This window comes from Tachyglossus aculeatus, chromosome 1 (assembly GCF_015852505.1).
Source record: "Tachyglossus aculeatus isolate mTacAcu1 chromosome 1, mTacAcu1.pri, whole genome shotgun sequence".
Classification (NCBI taxonomy): domain Eukaryota; kingdom Metazoa; phylum Chordata; class Mammalia; order Monotremata; family Tachyglossidae; genus Tachyglossus; species Tachyglossus aculeatus.
The window spans coordinates 67,698,209-67,716,289 of NC_052066.1; the positions used below are offsets into that span (position 1 = coordinate 67,698,209).

General features: G+C 47.7%; 1 protein-coding gene across 3 annotated transcripts in view; it reads right to left on the reverse strand.

Annotated features, from left to right (window-relative positions):
• LOC119947824 (endothelin-converting enzyme 2) overlaps nucleotides 1–18,081 on the reverse strand; it is a 60,902-nt gene that overhangs the window by 40,239 nt on the left and 2,582 nt on the right. For all 3 annotated transcript variants that reach the window (XM_038769550.1, XM_038769484.1, XM_038769633.1), the window contains exons 4-8: nucleotides 15,270–15,485; nucleotides 8,162–8,286; nucleotides 5,475–5,621; nucleotides 2,133–2,198; nucleotides 409–597 (exon numbers count right to left, since the gene is read on the reverse strand). In XM_038769550.1, coding sequence (XP_038625478.1) covers nucleotides 409–597; nucleotides 2,133–2,198; nucleotides 5,475–5,621; nucleotides 8,162–8,286; nucleotides 15,270–15,485 — 743 coding nt within the window. The remainder of the gene's footprint in view (nucleotides 1–408; nucleotides 598–2,132; nucleotides 2,199–5,474; nucleotides 5,622–8,161; nucleotides 8,287–15,269; nucleotides 15,486–18,081) is intronic.

An 18,081-nucleotide genomic window follows, 5' to 3' on the forward strand; every position in this document is an offset into this window, starting at 1 on the left:
ATGTGCAGAGCACTGTACTAAGCGCTAGGGAAGTACAAATTGGCAACGTATAGAGACAGTCCCTACCCAACAGTGGGCTCACAGTCTAAAAGGGGGAGACAGAGAACAAAACCAAACATACTAACAAAATAAAATAAATAGAATAGATATGTACAAGTAAAATAAATAAATAGGGTAATAAATATGTACAAACATATCCAGGTGCTGTGGGGAAGGGAAGGAGGTAAGATGGGGGGATGGAGAGGGGGACGAGGGGGAGAGGAAGGAAGGGGCTCAGTGTGGGAAGGCCTCCTGGAGGAGGTGAGCTCTCAGCAGGGCCTTGAAGGGAGGAAGAGAGCTAGCTTGGTGGATGGGCAGAGGGAGGGCATTCGAAGCCCGGCCCCCTGCGGATACCCTGCCCCGGCTCACCTGGAGCTGGGCGATGTTCATCTTGCGGTAGATCTTCTCCTCGTCCCGCCGCTGGTCCTGGGGCACGGTGATGTTGGCCAGCTGGATCTCCAGCTCCAGCACCCGCTGCATCTGGTCCCGGGTGGCAGCCGGACTTCCACCCAACAGGGTGCCCAACTCCACCATGTAGTCCAAATAAGCAGCCAGCACCTGGCCCGACCCCAGGGCCACCGCTTACGACCCACCCCCGGGCTCCCCGCCGCCCCGTCCGAGTTCCCCATCTGGCAGCGGGGCCTAGCGGATTGAGCCCGGGCCCTGGAGCCAGGAAGCCCGGGAGTCTGCCACTGGGCTGCCGTGTGACCACGTCTCCGGGCCTCATTTCCCTCTTCTGTAAAATGGGGACGAAGAGGGTGAGCCCCATGGGGGACAGGGACTGGGTCTAACCTGGTTACCTTGTATCTAGAGAAGATTATAAAAAAATAAATAATGGCATTTGTTAAGCGTTTACTATGTGCAGAGCACTGTACTAAGCGCTGGGGGGAATACAGGGTGATCAAGTTGTCCCACGTGGGGTTCACAGCCTTAATCCCCATTTTACAGATGAGGTGACTGAGGCTCAGAGAAGTTAAGTGACTTGCCCAAGGTCACACAGCAGACATGTGGCGGAGTCGGGATTTGAACCCATGACCTCTGACTCCTCTGACTTCTCTAGGACAAGATTATCTTGTCTCTAGTACAGCAGCAGCGTGGCTCAGGGGAAAGAGCACGGGCTTTGGAGTCAACTGGCTCTGCCAACTGTCAGCTGTGTGACTTTGGGCAAGTCACTTCACTTCTCTGGGCCTCAGTGACCTCGTCTGTAAAATGGGGATTTGTAATAATAATGATGAGGGCATTTATTAAGTGCTGACTATGTGCAAAGCACTGTTCTAAGCACTAGGGAGGTTACAAGGTGATCAGGTTGTCCCACAGGGGCAGTCTGAATCCCCACTTTACAGGTGAGGTCACTGAGGCACAGAGAAGTGAAATGACTTGCCCAAAGTCACACTGCGGACAATTGGTGGAGCCAGGATTTGAACCCATGACCTCTGACTCCAAAGCCCGGGCTCTTTCCACTGAGCCACGCTACTTCTCTAATTAAGACTCTGAGCCCCCCGAGGGACAACCTGATCACCTTGTAACCTCCCCAGCACTTAAAACAGTGTTTTGCACATAGTAAGTGCTTAATAAATGCCATTATTATTATTATTATCATCTACCCCAGTGCTTAGAACAGTGCCGAGCACCTAGTAAGCACTTAACAAACGCCATTAAAAAAAAATTATCCTGCAGAAGGATCACTCGCAAGATGGTGGGAGTGAAACCCCTTGTGCCTAATTCATTCCTTCATTCGTTCATTTATTTATCCCCAGGAGCCTCCATAGCAAATGAGACAAAATCCTATTCCCTTTTACTTAGATAGCGAGCCCCAAGTGGGACAGGGACTCTGTCCAACCTGATTATCTTGTGCAGTGCAGTACAGTGCTTAGAACAGTGCTTGGCATAGACTACCAAGTACCATAAAAAAATGAAAAATTTGCCCTAGGGTTGTTGGACACCCCCGGCTCACGGGACAGGAAACGGACAATCTCTCTGGTATAAAGAGGACAAATTGGAACTTCGTCCGCTACGGCATCTCCAATAGGGACCGAGACCTTGAAGAGTGAGAGCCCGTGCCGGGGATGAGGGTTAAATTCAGAGTTCCTTACTTTCTCATTGGCAGTTCTGTTCAAGTAATAGTCACGGGAGGGCAGGAAGAGGCCTGACTGGTCCACCTACAGCGGGAAGAAAAGGCAAGGTAAATCACACACTTGAGGTGGACGGAGAGGGACATCATTTCTTGGAGGGACAACCGGGGTCTCTCAGTCAATCGCATTGATTGAGCGCTTACTGTGTGCAGAACACTGTACTAAGCGCTTGGGAGAGTGCAATACAACAATACAGACACATTCCCTGCCTACAGCAAGCTTACAGTCTACAGGAGGAGGTCTATGTTCCAGTACGGTGGTTGGAGGAGAGCTGTCCCTGAATCAATCCATCAATTAAAAGTGATTTCTGAGCTTATTGAGTAAGCTGAGTGCTTACTGAGGGCAGAGCACTGTACTAAGCGCTTGGGAGAGGACAATACAAAAGAGATGGTAGACATATTCCCTGAAGGCCCTGACTGTGTCCTCCCCACATCCTTGTCCTTTCTCAGCCCTCTCACCTGGACGACATTGCTGTTGGGGCTCTTGGAGTCCCTGAATAAATCCATCCATTAATAGTGCTTTCTGAGCTTATTGAGTAAGCTTATAGAGTGATTACTGAGGGCAGAGCACTGTACTAAGCGCTTGGGAGAGGACAATACAAAAGAGTTGGTAGACATATTCCCTGAAGGCCCTGACTCTGTCCTCCCCACACCCTTGTCCTTTCTCAGCCCTCTCACCTGGACGACATTGCTGTTGGGGCTCTTGGAGTCCCTGAATCAATCCAACCATTACTAGTGCTTTCTGAGCTTATTGAGTAAGCTTACTGAGTGCTTACTGAGGGCAGAGCACTGTACTAAGCGCTTGGGAGAGGACAATACAAAAGAGTTGGTAGACATATTCCCTGAAGGCCCTGACTGTGTCCTCCCCAAACCCTTGTCCTTTCTCAGCCCTCTCATCTGGACGACATTGCTGTTGGGGCTCTTGGAGTCCCTGAATCAATCCATCCATTAATAGTGCTTTCTGAGCTTATTGAGTAAGCTTACTGAGTGCTTACTGAGGGCAGAGCACTGTACCAAGCGCTTGGGAGAGGACAATACACAAGAGTTGGTAGACATATTCCCTGAAGGCCTTTACTGTGTCCTCCCCACACTGCTGTCCTTTCTTATCCCTCTCACCTGGACGACATTGCTGTTGGGGCTCTTGGAGTCCCTGAATCAATCCATCCACTAATAGTGCTTTCTGAGCTTATTGAGTAAGCTTATTGAGTGCTTACTGAGGGCAAAGCACTGTACTAAGCGCTTGGGAGAGGACAATACAAAAGAGTTGGTAGACATATTCCCTGAAGGCCCTGACTCTGTCCTCCCCACACCCTTGTCCTTTCTCAGCCCTCTCACCTGGACGACATTGCTGTTCGGGCTCTTGGAGTCCCTGAATCAATCCATCCATTAATAGTGCTTTCTGAGCTTATTGAGTAAGCTTACTGAGTGCTTACTGAGGGCAGAGAACTGTACTAAGTGCTTAGGAGAGGACAATACAACAGAGTTGGTAGACATATTCCCTGAAGTCCCTTACTGTGTCCTCCCCACACCCTTGTCCTTTCTCAGGCCTCTCACCTAGACGACATTGCTGTTGGAGCTCTTGAAGTCCCTGAATCAATCCATCCATTAATAGTGCTTTCTGAGCTTCTTGAGTAAGCTTATTGAGTGCTTACTGAGGGCAGAGCACTGTACTAAGTGCTTAGGAGAGGACAATACAAAAGAGTTGGTAGACATATTCCCTGAAGGCCCTGACTCTGTCCTCCCCACACCCTTGTCCTTTCTCAGCCTTTTCACCTGGACGACATTGCTGTTGGGGCTCTTGGAGTCCCTGAATCAATCCATCCATTAATAGTGCTTTCTGAGCTTATTGAGTAAGCTTACTGAGTGCTTACTGAGGGCAGAGCACTGTACTAAGCGCTTGGGAGAGAACAATACAAAAGAGTGGGCAGACATATTCCCTGAAGGCCCTTACTCTGTCCTCCCCACACCCTTGTCCTTCCTCAGCCCTCTCACCTGGACGACATTGCTGTTGGGGCTCTTGGAGTCCCTGAATCAATCCATCCATTAATAGCGCTTTCTGAGCTTATTGAGTAAGCTTTTTGAGTGCTTACTGAGGGCAGAGAACTGTACTAAGTGCTTAGGAGAGGACAATACAACAGAGTTGGTAGACATATTCCCTGAAGTCCCTTACTGTGTCCTCCCCACACCCTTGTCCTTCCTCAGCCCTCTCACCTGGACGACATTGCTGTTGGGGCTCTTGGAGTCCCTGAATCGATCCATCCATTAATAGTGCTTTCTGAGCTTATTGAGTAAGCTTACTGAGTGCTTACTGAGGGCAGAGTACTCTACTAAGCGCTTGGGAGAGGACAATACAAGAGTTGGTAGACATATTCCCTGAAGGCCTTTACTGTGTCCTCCCCACACCGCTGTCCTTTCCTATCCCTCTCACCTGGACGACATTGCTGTTGGGGCTCTTGGAGTCCCTGAATCAATCCATCCATTAACAGTGCTTTCTGAGCTTATTGAGTAAGCTTACTGAGTGCTTACTGAGGGCAGAGCACTGTACTAAGCGCTTGGGAGAGGACAATACAAAAGAGTTGGTAGACATATTCCCTGAAGTCCCTTACTGTGTCCTCCCCACACCCTTGTCCTTTCTCAGCCCTCTTACCTGGACGACATTACTGTTGGAGCTCTTGGAGTCCCTGAATCAATCCATCCATTTATAGTGCTTTCTGAGCTTATTGAGTAAGCTTATTGAGTGCTTCCTGAGGGCAGAGCACTGTACTAAGCGCTTAGGAGAGGACAATACAAAAGAGTTTGTAGACATATTCCCTGAAGGCCCTGACTGTGTCCTTCCCACACCCTTGTCCTTTCTCAGCCCTCTCACCTGGACGACATTGCTGTTGGGGCTCTTGGAGTCCCTGAATCAATCCATCCATTAATAGTGCTTTCTGAGCTTCTTGAGTAAGCTTATTGAGTGCTTACTGAGGGCAGAGCACTGTACTAAGCACTTAGGAGAGGACAATACAAAAGAGTTGGTAGATATATTCCCTGAAGGCCCTGACTGTGTCCTCCCCACACCCTTGTCCTTCCTCAGCCCTCTCACCTGGACGACATTGCTGTTGGGGCTCTTGGAGTCCCTGAATCAATCCACCCATTAATAGTGCTTTCTGAGCTTATTGAGTAAGCTTACTGAGTGCTTACTGAGGGCAGAGCACTGTACTAAGCGCTTAGGAGAAGACAATACACAAGAGTTGGTAGATATATTCCCTGAAGGCCCTGACTGTGTCCTCCCCACACCGTTGTCCTTTCTTATCCCTCTCACCTGGACGACATTGCTGTTGGAGCTCTTGGAGTCGGCGCTGACGTAGACGGTGAAGAAGGGGCTGGCTCGGTAAGTTCCCGACACCGTCTTCAGCACTTCCAGGAAGTTCTCCTGGCCCCAGGGCCCTGTGATGTTCCAGCCACCAATCTGGGGGGGCGGGGGACAAATTTTAGACTGTGAGCCCACTGTTGGGTAGGGACTGTCTCTATATGTTGTCAACTTGTACTTCCCAAGCGCTTATTACAGTGCTCTGCACACAGTAAGCACTCAATAAATACGATTGATTGATTGATTGAAATTAGGGACCACAGCTGCCCTTTTGAGGCCTCTTTTTGAAGCACCTCCTTTTCCAGATTAGGGTTTGCCCTACTTCCACAGCTCCCCTGTGACTTCTCTACAGGCCTGGGAGTCTGAGGACTTGGGTTCTAATCCCAGCTCCCCCAGCTGAGAAGCAGCGTGGCTCAGTGGAAAGAGTCAGAGGTCGTGGGTTCAAATCCCGGCTCCGCCAATTGTCGGCTGTGTGACTTTGGGCAAGTCGCTTAACTTCTGTGTGCCTCAGTTACCTCATCTGTAAAATGGGGATTAAGACTGTGAGCCCCCCGTGGGACAACCTGATCGCCTTGTATCCCCCAGCGCTTAGAACAGTGCTTTGCACATAGTAAGCGCTTAACAAATACCATCATTATTATTCCACAGCTCCCTTGTGACTTCTCTACTGGCCTGGGAGTCCGAGGACCTGGGTTCTAATCCCAGCTCCCCCAGTTGAGAAGCAGCGGGGCTCAGTGGAAAGAGCCCGGGCTTTGGAGTCAGAGGTCATGGGTTCAAATTCCGGCTCCGTCAATTGCCGACTGTGTGACTTTGGGCAAGTCGCTTTACTTCTCTGTGCCTCAGTGACCTCATCTGTAAAATGGGGATGAAGACTGTGAGCCCCCCGTGGGACAACCTGATCACCTTGTATCCCCCAGCACTTAGAACAGTGCTTTGCACATAGTAAGCGCTTAACAAATACCACCATTATTATTCCACAGCTCCCTTGTGACTTCTCTACTGGCCTGGGAGTCTGAAGACCTGGGTTCTAATCCCGGCTCCCGCAGCTGAGAAGCAGCGTGGCTCAGTGGAAAGAGCCCGGGCTTTGGAGTCAGAGGTCATGGGTTCAAATCCCGGCTCTGTCAATTGTCGACTGTGTGACTTTGGGCAAGTTGCTTTACTTCTCTGTGCCTCAGTGACCTCATCTGCAAAATGGGGATGAAGACTGTGAGCCCCCCGTGGGACAACCTAATCACCTTGTAACCTCCCCAGCGCTTAGAACAGTGCTTTGCACATAGTAAGCGCTTAATAAATGCCATCATTATTATTATACCTGTAGTGTGACCTTGGGCACGTCACTTAACTTCTCTGTGCCTCAATTCCTTCATCTGCAAAATGGTGATTCAATACCTGTTCCCCCTCCTACACAGACTGTGAGTCCATGTGGGACCATTTTTTTTAAGGTATTTATTAAGTGCTTACTATGTACCAGACACATTCAGAGGCGATCCAAATTGATCAGGTTGGACAGAGTCCCTGTCCCACGTAGGGCTCCCGGTCATAATCCCCATTTTACCGAGGAGGGAACTGAGGCCCAGAGAAGTGAAGTGACTTGCCCAAGGTCACGCAGCAGACATGTGGTGGAGCCGGGATTCGAACCCAGGTCCCTCTGACTCCCAAGCCCATGCTCTATCCACTAGACCATGCTGCTTCTCTGGACCTGATTATCTTCTATCTACCCCAGGGCCTACTATTCATTCATTCAATCAATCATATTTATTGAGCACTTATTGCGTGCAGAGCACTGTACTAAGCGCTTGGGAAGTCCAAGTCGGCAACATATAGAGACAATCCCTACCCGACAGCGGGCTCACAGTCTATTCATTCATTCAATCAATTGTATTTATTGAGCGCTTACTGTGTGCAGTGCACTGTACTAAGCGCTTGGGAAGTCCAAGTTGGCAACATATAGAGACAGTCCCTACCCGACAGCGGGCTCACAGTCTATTCATTCATTCAATCAATCGTGTTTATTGAGCGCTTACTGCGTGCAGAGCACTGTACTAAGCGCTTGGGAAGTCCAAGTCGGCAACATATAGAGACGGTCCCTACCCGACAGCGGGCTCACAGTCTATTCATTCATTCATTCAATCAATCGTATTTATTGAGCGCTTACTGCGTGCAGAGCACTGTACTAAGCGCTTGGGAAGTCCAAGTCGGCAACATATAGAGACGGTCCCTACCCGACAGCGGGCTCACAGTCTATTCATTCATTCATTCAATCAATCGTATTTATTGAGCGCTTACTGCGTGCAGAGCACTGTACTAAGCACTTGGGAAGTCCAAGTCGGCAACATATAGAGACGGCCCCTACCCAACAACTGGCTTACTGTCTAGGAGGGGGAGACAGACTACAAAACAAAACACGTGGACAGGTGTCACGTACTTGGCACATAGTAAGCGCTCAACAAATATCACACTTCTTATTATTGTTACTATTATTAATAATAATAATCAATACTATCTGGAGAATGACCGGGGGGGTGCTGATTCCTGAGGTGAGAGTGCTATTTATATTATTGTTGATTATTGTCGTGAATAATATTAATATTACCGCGGACATCCGCACCCCCCAGGGGCGTTCTCCAAATAGCTCTTACCTTGTCGATGAGATCCCTCAGTGGTTGAGCCCCCAGCTCCTCTATCCGCTGCTCCCCCAAGCAGGAGAGATAGAAGCGCCGGGTTTTACGCTCTGCCTCGCTGCTGGAGTTGAAAGTGGCGTTCTCTGTGTGCAGGACAAGGACGCCGCGTCAATATGGACACAGAACCCTCTACGCACACACGCGTCCGTTCGATCGTATTTATTGGGCGCTTACGGTGGGCAGAGCACTGGACTAAGCGCTTGGGAAGGACAGATCGGGACGGTCCCTACCCAACAGCGGGCTCACAGTCTAGAAGGGGGAGGCGGACAACACAACAAAACACGGAGACAGGTGTCAGAACCGTCAGAAACACAGCCCACGTGCGGGGAAGTACCTGCGTACTTTTCATTCATTCATTTGATCGTATTTATTCATCATCAATCGTATTTATTGAGCGCTTACTATGTGCAGAGCACTGTACTAAGCGCTTGGGAAGTCCAAGTTGGCAGCATATAGAGACAGTCCCTACCCAACAGTGGGCTCACAGTCTAAAAGGGGGAGACAGAGAACAAAACCAAACATACTAACAAAATAAAATAAATAGAATAGATATTGAGCGCTTACTGTGTGCGGAGCACTGGACTAAGCGCTTGGGAAGTCCAAGTTGGCAACATATAGAGACGGTCCCTACCCAACAGTGGGCTCCCAGTACTTTTCTGTCCTCCACCCCAGTGCTTGCCTCACTCAGCCCTCTCCCAATCAATCAATCAATCAATCGTATTTATTGAGCGCTTACTGTGTGCAAAGCACTGTACTAAGCGCTTGGGAATCCCAGAAAGTGATGAGTCCTTTAGTCCAAGCTCTGGGGTCTCAGGCCCCAGCAAGAGTGGAAATCAATCAATCAATCATCAATCAATCAATCATACTTATTGAGCGCTTACTGTGTGCACAGCACTGTACTAAGCGCTTGGGAAGTCCAAGTTGGCAACATATAGAGACAGTCCCTACCCAACAGTGGGCTCACAGTCTAAAAGGGGGAGACAGAGAACGAAACCAAACTTACTAACAGAATAAAATAAATAGATGGAAATGGAAATTACGGACTGCTTTGGCATCCCTGCTTCATCCTCTTTGGAAAACCCCACTGACGGTCACAAGTCCCACCTCTCTTCCAGCCCTCCTTCCCTAGTTGGTTCCGAATTTCGGGAGCCGGTGGGGCCTTCTGGAAAGAGGCCTGGTTATCAGAGGACCTGGGCTCTAATCCCAGCTCCTCCACTCATCCGCTGTGTGACGTCGGGAAAGTCATTTCACTTCTCTGTGCCTCAGTTACCGCATCTGTAAAACGGGGATTAAATCCTACTCCCTCCTCCTACTTAGCCTGTGAGGCCCAAGTGAGACGGGGACTGTGTCCAACCTGAATACCTTGTATCTAGTCCAGTAATTAGAATAATAATAATAATAATAATAATGATGGCATTTATTAAGTGCTTACTATGTGCAAAGCACTGTTCTAAGCGCTGGAGAGGTTACAAGGCAATCAGGTTGTCCCACTGGGGGCTCACAGTCTTAATCCCCATTTTCCAGATGAGGGAACTGAGGCCCAGAGAAGTGAAGCGACTTGCCCAAAGTCACACAGCTGACAATTGGCGGAGCCGGAATTTGAACCCATGACCTCTGACTCCAAAGCCCGGGCTCTTTCCACTGAGCCACGCTGTTTCTCTACCACTTAGACGAGTGCTTGGCACAGAGTACCAAGTACCAAACGTGGTACTGGTAATGTACCGTGGCTCAGTTGAAAGAGCCCGGGCTTTGGAGTCAGAGGTCATGGGTTCAAATTCCGACTCCGCCACATGTCTGCTGTGTGATCTTGGGCAAGTCACTTCACTTCTCTGGGCCTCAGTTACCTCATCTGTAAAGTGGGCATTAAGACTGTGAGCCCCACGTGGGACAACCTGATCACCCTGTATCCTCCCCAGCACTTAGAACTGTGCTTTGCACATAGTAAGCGCTTAACAAATGCCAATTATTATTATTATTATTAATGGTAATGTTACTTAACAAATACCATTATTATTATTACCATAAAAAAATGAAAAATTTATCCTAGGGTTGTGCCCGTGGTGCAGGACCTCAGGCTGCCTGATGTATTTGTAGGGGGTTCAGCTTCCTTCCTTAAAAATTCCAAACTTTCCCCCTTCCCCTCTCTTCTTCTGGTTCCTTTTTAGAACTCCCTTACCTCTTCCTTCTGGGAATTGTTACTTATTAAGCACTTACTATGTCCCAAGCACTGGGGTAGATTCAGGATTCGAGATTAGAGAAGCAGCATGGCTCAGTGGAAAGAGCGCAGGCTTTGGAGTCAGAGGTTGTGGGTTCAAATACCGGCTCCGCCACTTGTCAGCTGTGTGACTTTGGGCAAGTCACTTCACTTCTCTGTGCCTCAGTTCCCTCATCTGTAAAATGGGGATGAAGACTGTGAGCCCCCTGTGGGACAACCTGATTGCCTTGTAACCTCCCCAGCGCTTAGAACAGTGCTTTGCACATAGTAAGCACTTAATAAATGCCACTATTATTATTATTATTGTTATTATTATTATTATTATCATCAGGTTGGACTCAGTCCCGATTCCAAATGAGGCTCACAGTCCAAGTCAGAGGAAGGAGGATTTAGTCCCCATTTTAAGGATGAGGCAACTGGGGCAGAGAGAAGTGACTTACCCAAGGTCACGCAGCCGACCCGTGGGACAACTGGCATTCGAACCCAGATCCTCTGACTCTCAGGCCTGCTCTCTTTCCCCTTGGCCACGCTGCTTCTGTTGGCATGAAGCTCATTATGGGCAAGGGAAGGTGTTTATCACAAGCGCTTAGTACAGTATTCTGCACACAGTAAGTGCTCAATAAATACAATTGAATGAATGAATGAATGAATGAATATTGTTATGTCTCCTCTCCCAAGCACTTAGTGAATGAATGAAACCCAAGCGCTCAATACAGTGCTTGAATGAATGTCAATGAATCCCAGGTGCTTAGTGAATGAATGAATGAAACCCAGGCGCTTAGTACAATGATTGAATGAATGAGTGACTGAATCCCAAGTGCTTAGTGTATGAATGAATGAAACCCAAGCGCTCAGTACAGTGCTTGAATGAATGAGTCAATAAATCCCAAGTGGTCAGTGAATGAATGAATGAAACCCAAGCACCTAGTACAATGATTGAATGAATCCCAAGGGCTTAGTGAATGAATGAATGAAACCCAAGCGCTCAGTACAGTGCTTGAATGAATGAGTCAATGAATCCCAAGTGGTTAGTGAATGAATGAATGAAACCCAAGCACTTAGTACAATGCTTGAATGAATGAGTCAATGAATCCCAAGTGCTTAGTGAATGAATGAATGAAACCCAAGCCCTTAGTACAATGATTGAATGAATGAGTGACTGAATCCCAAGTGCTTAGTGTATGAACGAATGAAACAAGAGCTCAGTACAGTGCTTGAATGAATGAGTCAATGAATCCCAAGTGGTCAGTGAATGAATGAATGAAACCCAAGCACCTAGTACAATGATTGAATGAATCCCAAGTGCTTAGTGTATGAATGAATGAAACCCAAGCACTTAGTACAATGATTGAATGAATGAGTCAATGAATCCCAAGTGGTTAGTGAATGAATGAATGAAACCCAAGCGCTCAGTACAGTGCTTGAATGAATGAGTCAATGAATCCCAAGTGGTTAGTGAATGAATGAATGAAACCCAAGCACTTAGTACGATGATTGAATGAATGAGTGAATGAATCTCAAGGGCTTAGTGAATGAATGAATGTAACCCAAGCGCGCAGTACAGTGCTTGAATGAATGAGTCAATGAATCCCAAGTGGTTAGTGAATGAATGAATGAAACCCAAGCACTTAGTACAATGATTGAATGAATTAGTGAATGAATCCAAAGTGGTTAGTGAATGAATGAATGAAGCCCAAGCACTCAGTACAATGATTGAATGAATGAGTCAATGAATCCCAAGTGGTTAGTGAATGAATGAATGAAACCCAAGTGCTCCATACAGTGCTTGAAAGACTGACTGAATGAATGAATCCCAAGTGCCTAGTGAATGAATGAATGAAACACAACAGCTCCATACAGTGCTTGAATGACTAACTGACTGAATGAATGAAACCCAAGCGCTTAGTGAATGAATAATAATAATAATGATGATGAGGGCATTTGTTAAGCGCTTACTATGTGCCAAGCACTGTGCTAAGTGCTGCGGGGGGATACAAGGTGATCAGGTTGTCCCACGTGGGGCTCACAGTCTTCATCCCCATTTTCCAGATGAGGGAACTGAGGCCCAGAGAAATGAAATGACTTGCTTAAGGTTACACAGCAGATACGTGGGGGAGCAGGGATTAGAACCCATGACCTCTAACTCCAAAGCCCGTGCTCTTTCCACTGAGCCACGCCCAACCGCTCCATACAGCACTTGAATGAATGAATAAATCCCAAATGCTTACTGAATGATTGGATGATAATAGTAATGGCATTTATTAAGCACTTACTATGTGCAAAGCACTGTTCTAAGCGCTGGGTAGTTTACAAGGTGATCACGTTGTCCCACGTGGGGCTCACAGTTTTCATCCCCATTTTACAGATGAGGTAACTGAGGCCCAGAGAAGTGACGTGACTTGCCCAAAGTCACACAGCTGACAAATGGCGGAGCCAGGATTTGAACCCATGACCTCTGACTCCAAAGCCCGGGCTTTTCCCACTGTCCCAAGCACTTAGTGCAGTGCTCTGCACCCAGTAAGCTCTCAGGAAACATAACTGATTGCTCCCCATCCGCTCCGCCCTACCGCCTTCCCCTCCCCACAGCACCTGTATATATATTTGTACGGATTTATTACTCTATTTATTTTACTTGTACATATTTACTATTCTATTTATTTTGTTAATGATGTGCATCTAGCTTTATTTCTATTTATTGTGACGACTTGACACCTGTCCACATGTTTTGTTTTGTTGTCCTGTCTCCCCCTCCTAGACTGTGAGCCCGTTGTTGGGTAGGGACCGTCTCTATATGTTGCCGACTTGTACTTCCCAAGCGCTTAGTCCAGTGCTCTGCACACTGTAAGCGCTCAATAAATACGATTGTATGAATGAATGAATGGGCCACAATTCCCTCCTCCCCATCCCCCCGCCCTACCTCCTTCCCCTCCACACAGCACCTGTATATATGTTTGTACAGATTTATTACTCTATTTATTTTACTTGTCCATATTTACTATTCTACTTCTTTTGTTCATGATATGCAACTAGATTTATTTCTATTTATTGTGACGACTTGACACCTGTCCACATGTTTTGTTTTGTTGCCTGTCTCCCCCTTTTAGACTGTGAGCCCATTGTTGGGTAGGGACCGTCTCTATATGTTGCCGACTTGTACTTCCCAAGCGCTTAGTCCAGTGCTCTGCACACTGTAAGCGCTCAATAAATACGATTGTATGAATGAATGAATGGGCCACAATTCCCTCCTCCCCATCCCCCCGCCCTACCTCCTTCCCCTCCACACAGCACCTGTATATATGTTTGTACAGATTTATTACTCTATTTATTTTACTTGTCCATATTTACTATTCTACTTCTTTTGTTCATGATATGCAACTAGATTTATTTCTATTTATTGTGACGACTTGACACCTGTCCACATGTTTTGTTTTGTTGCCTGTCTCCCCCTTTTAGACTGTGAGCCCATTGTTGGGTAGGGACCATCTCTATCTGTTGCCAACTTGTACTTCCCAAGCGCTTAGTCCAGTGCTCTGCACCCAGTAAGCACTCAATAAATACGATTGAATGAATGAATGAATGAACGACCCCCCTTCCCCTCCCCACAGCACCTGTATATATGTTTGTACAGATTTATTACCCTATTTATTTTACTGGTCCATATTTACTATTCTATTTATTTTGTTCATGATGTGCATCTAGCTTTATTTCTATTTATTGTGACGACTTGACACCTGTCCACATGTTTTGTTTTGTTGTCCGTCTCCCCATTCTAGACTGTGAGCCCGCTGGTGGGTAGGGACCGTCTCTATATGTTGCCGACTTGTACTTCCCAAGTGCTTAGTCCAGTGCTCTGCACCCAGTAGGCTCAATAAATATGATTGAATGAATGAATGAATGAATGAATGGGCCTCAGTTCCCTCCTCCCCATCCCCCTCCACCCTCCCTCCTTCCCCTCCCCACAGCACTTGTATATATTTGTACAGATTTATTACGCTATTTATTTGTACATATTTACTATTCTATTTATTGTGTTAATGATGTGCATATGGCTTTAATTCTGTTTGTTCTGACGATTTTGACACCTGTCTACATGTTTTGTTTTGTTGTCTGTTTCCCCCTTCTAGACTGTGAGCCCGCTGTTGGGTAGGGACCATCTCTATATGTTGCCGACTTGTACTTCCCAAGCGCTTAGTCCAGTGCTCTGCACCCAGTAAGCGCTCAGTAAATACGATTGAACGAATGAATTAGTGAATATGTTGCCGATTTGTACTTCCCAAGCCCCTAGTCCAGAGCTCTGTACCCAGTAAGCGCTCAATAAATACGACTGAATGAATGAATGAATGAATGAATCTCCTTCCCCTCCCCACAGTACCTGTATATATGTTTGTACAGATAAGCGCTCAATAAATATGATTGATTGATTGATTGATTGGGAAGCAGCGTGGCTCACTGGAAAGAGCCCGGGCTTTGGAGTCAGAGGTCTTGGGTTCAAATCCCGGCTGTGCCAACTGTCAGCTGTGTGACTTTGGGCAAGTCACTTAACTTCTCTGGGCCTCAGTTACCTCAACTGTAAACTGGGGATTAAGACTGTGAGCCCTCTGTGGGACAACCTCATCACCTTGTAACCTCCCCAGCGCTTAGAACAGTGCTTTGCACATAGTAAGCGCTTAATAAATGCCATTATTATTATTATTATTATTTATTACTCTATTTATTTTACTTGCACGTATTTACTATTCTATTTAAGTGCTCAATAAATCCGATTGAACGACTGAACGAACGAGAGCCGCCCTTCCCTGTCCGTCGGAGCCGGAGAGCGTTAGGGTTAGGGTGGTCAGGGCTCCAACCCACCTAGCAGATGCTTGAGCACCGCCTGGTTCTGGTCCCAGAGGCTGTTGAAGGTATTCCAGCGGGATCGCCCGTCCGGCAGCGGATTCCGCTGCACCCAGCCCCCGCAGGAAAACTGGTAGAAGTCCTCGCAGGGGCTCACCCCGGGGTCGAGGGACTCCAGGATCTTCCCCGCCACCCGGACGCAGGCCTCCGTCAGACAGATCGTGTGAGCCGGGTCTGTGGGGGGAAAAGGGAGGCTTCGTCAGTGAAGTGGACGGAGGTGGGGAGGTAAGGCCTGGGAGAAGCCCCTCTCCGTCCTCTTCACCTCCAACTTCATCGGCGGCTGCTTCAGCCGATCCCTGCGTTACCGGTTCCACATGTGGCACGTCCACACGCTGCCCTACCTCCTGTGGGCCGTGCCCGCCCGCTGGTTCACCCGTCTCCTCAGGTAGGGAGCGACCCGAGGCCCGGAGCGGCTCTTGGCCACTCGAGCCAACGACAAAGGCCGGGGGAAGGGTAGAAGGAGTCAAGGGTGATAATAATAATCTTAATAATTAGGGTATTAAGCGCTTACTATGTGCCAGCCAGTTGGGTTGGACACAGTCCCCTGTCCCACGTCTCAACCCCCTCGCTGAGGCCCAGAGAATAATAATTCCTCCTTCCTCTCCCCCTCCCCCCCGCCTTACCTCCTTCCCCTCCCCACAGCACCTGTATATATGTTTGTACAGATTTATTACTCTATTTTACTTGTACATATTTATTCTATTTATTTTATTTGGTTTATACGTTTTGTTTTGTTGTCTGTCTCCCCCTTCTAGACTGTGAGCCCGCTGTTGGGTAGGGGCCGTCTCTATATGTTGCAAACTTGTACTTCCCAAGCGCTTAGTGCAGTGCTCTGCACACAGTAAGCGCTCAATAAATACGACTGAATGAATAAATGAATGAGAAGGGCTAAGCTGGAAGCTCCCTGAGGGCCCGGATCCCGTCCGCTGCTGCCTACGTTCCCAAGCGCTTCATGTGATGCTCTGTTGAGACTACAATAATGATGGCATTTTTGTGTGACTTTGGGTAAGTCATTTAACTTCTCTGTGCCTCAGTTCCCTCATCTGTAAAACGGGGATGAAGACTGTAAGCCCCACGTGGGACAACCTGATCACCTTGTAACCCCCCAGCGCTTAGAACAGTGCTTCGCACATAGTAAGTGCGTAACAAATACCATTATCATTATTATTATTATTACTATGTGCAAGCACTGTTCTAAGCACTGGGGAGCTTACAGGGTGAAATACCATTATTATTATTATTATTGGGAGGTTACAGGGTGATCGGGTTGTCCCACAGGAGGCTCACAGTCTTAATCCCCATTTTACAGATGAGGTAACTGAGGCACAGAGAAGTGACTTGCCCAAAGTCACACAGCTGACAATCAGCAGAGCCGAGATTTGAACCCATGACCTCTGACTCCAGAGCCCGTGTTCATTCATTCAATCGTATTTATTGAGCGCTTACAGTGTGCTGGGCACTGTACTAAGCGCTTGGGAAGTACAAGTTGGAAACATATAGAGACGGTCCCTACCCAACAACGAGCTCACGGTCTAGAGGGGGAGACAGACATTAATACAAATAGATAAAACAATAAATTACAGATTGATACTTAGGTGCTGTGGGGAGTCATTCATTCAATCGTATTTATTGAGCACTTACTGTGTGCAGGGCACTGTACTAAGCGCTTGGGAAGTACAAGTTGGAAACATATAGAGACGGTCCCTACCCAACAACTAGCTCACGGTCTAGAGGGGGAGACAGACATTAATACAAATAGATGAAACAATAAATTACAGATTGATACACAGGTGCTGTGGGGAGTCATTCATTCAATCGTATTTACTGAGCGCTCACTGTGTGCAGGGCACTGTACTAAGCGCTTGGGAAGTACAAGTTGGAAACATAGAGAGACGGTCCCTTTTCATCCCCGCTTTCCAGATGAGGGAACTGAGGCAGGGAGAAGTGAAGTGACTTGTCCGAGGTCACGGGGCAGAGCGTGGCCCCCAGCCCCCAGCCCCCCGCCCCTCACCCAGAGCCACGCTGCTTCTCCTGATACTAGCAATTGATCTACAGGTTAAGCGCTTCAATCAATCAATCAATCAATCGTATTTATTGAGCGCTTACTGTGTGCAGAGCACTGTACTAAAAGCGCTTGTCAAGTCCAAGTTGGCAACATATAGAGACAGTCCCTACCCAACAGTGGGCTCACAGTCTCAGGGCAGTAAAAGTTTGGGATGGAGAGGAAAGGGCAGATTTGAGTAATGTCATGAAGGTGGAACTGACAGGTTTTGGTGAATATGTGATTGAATTTGATTGACTACGTGGGTGAAATGAGACACGTTTTGTTTTGTTGTACATGTTTTGTTTTGTTGTCTGTCTCCCCCTTCTAGACTGTGAGCCCGTTGTTGGGCAGGGACCGTCTCTATGTGTTGCCGACTTGGACTTCCCAAGTGCTTGGTACAGTGCTCTGCACGCAGTAAGCGCTCAATAAATACGATTGAATGAATGAATGAATGAATCTATCACCCACCCAACTTCTCAGCCGCATCCTGCCTCTGGCCTGGATTGCCCTCCCTCTTCGTATCTAAAAGACACTGAATCTCCCCCACTTCAAACTTTATCGAAGGCCCATCTCCTCCAAGAGGCCTTCCCTGACTGAGCCCTCCCTTCCTCCTCTCCCACACCCTTCTGCATCCCCCTGACTTGCTCCCTTTATTCATCCCCCTCTCCCAACCCCACAACACTTATGGACGTATCTTGTAATGTATTTATTTATTTTAATGCCTGT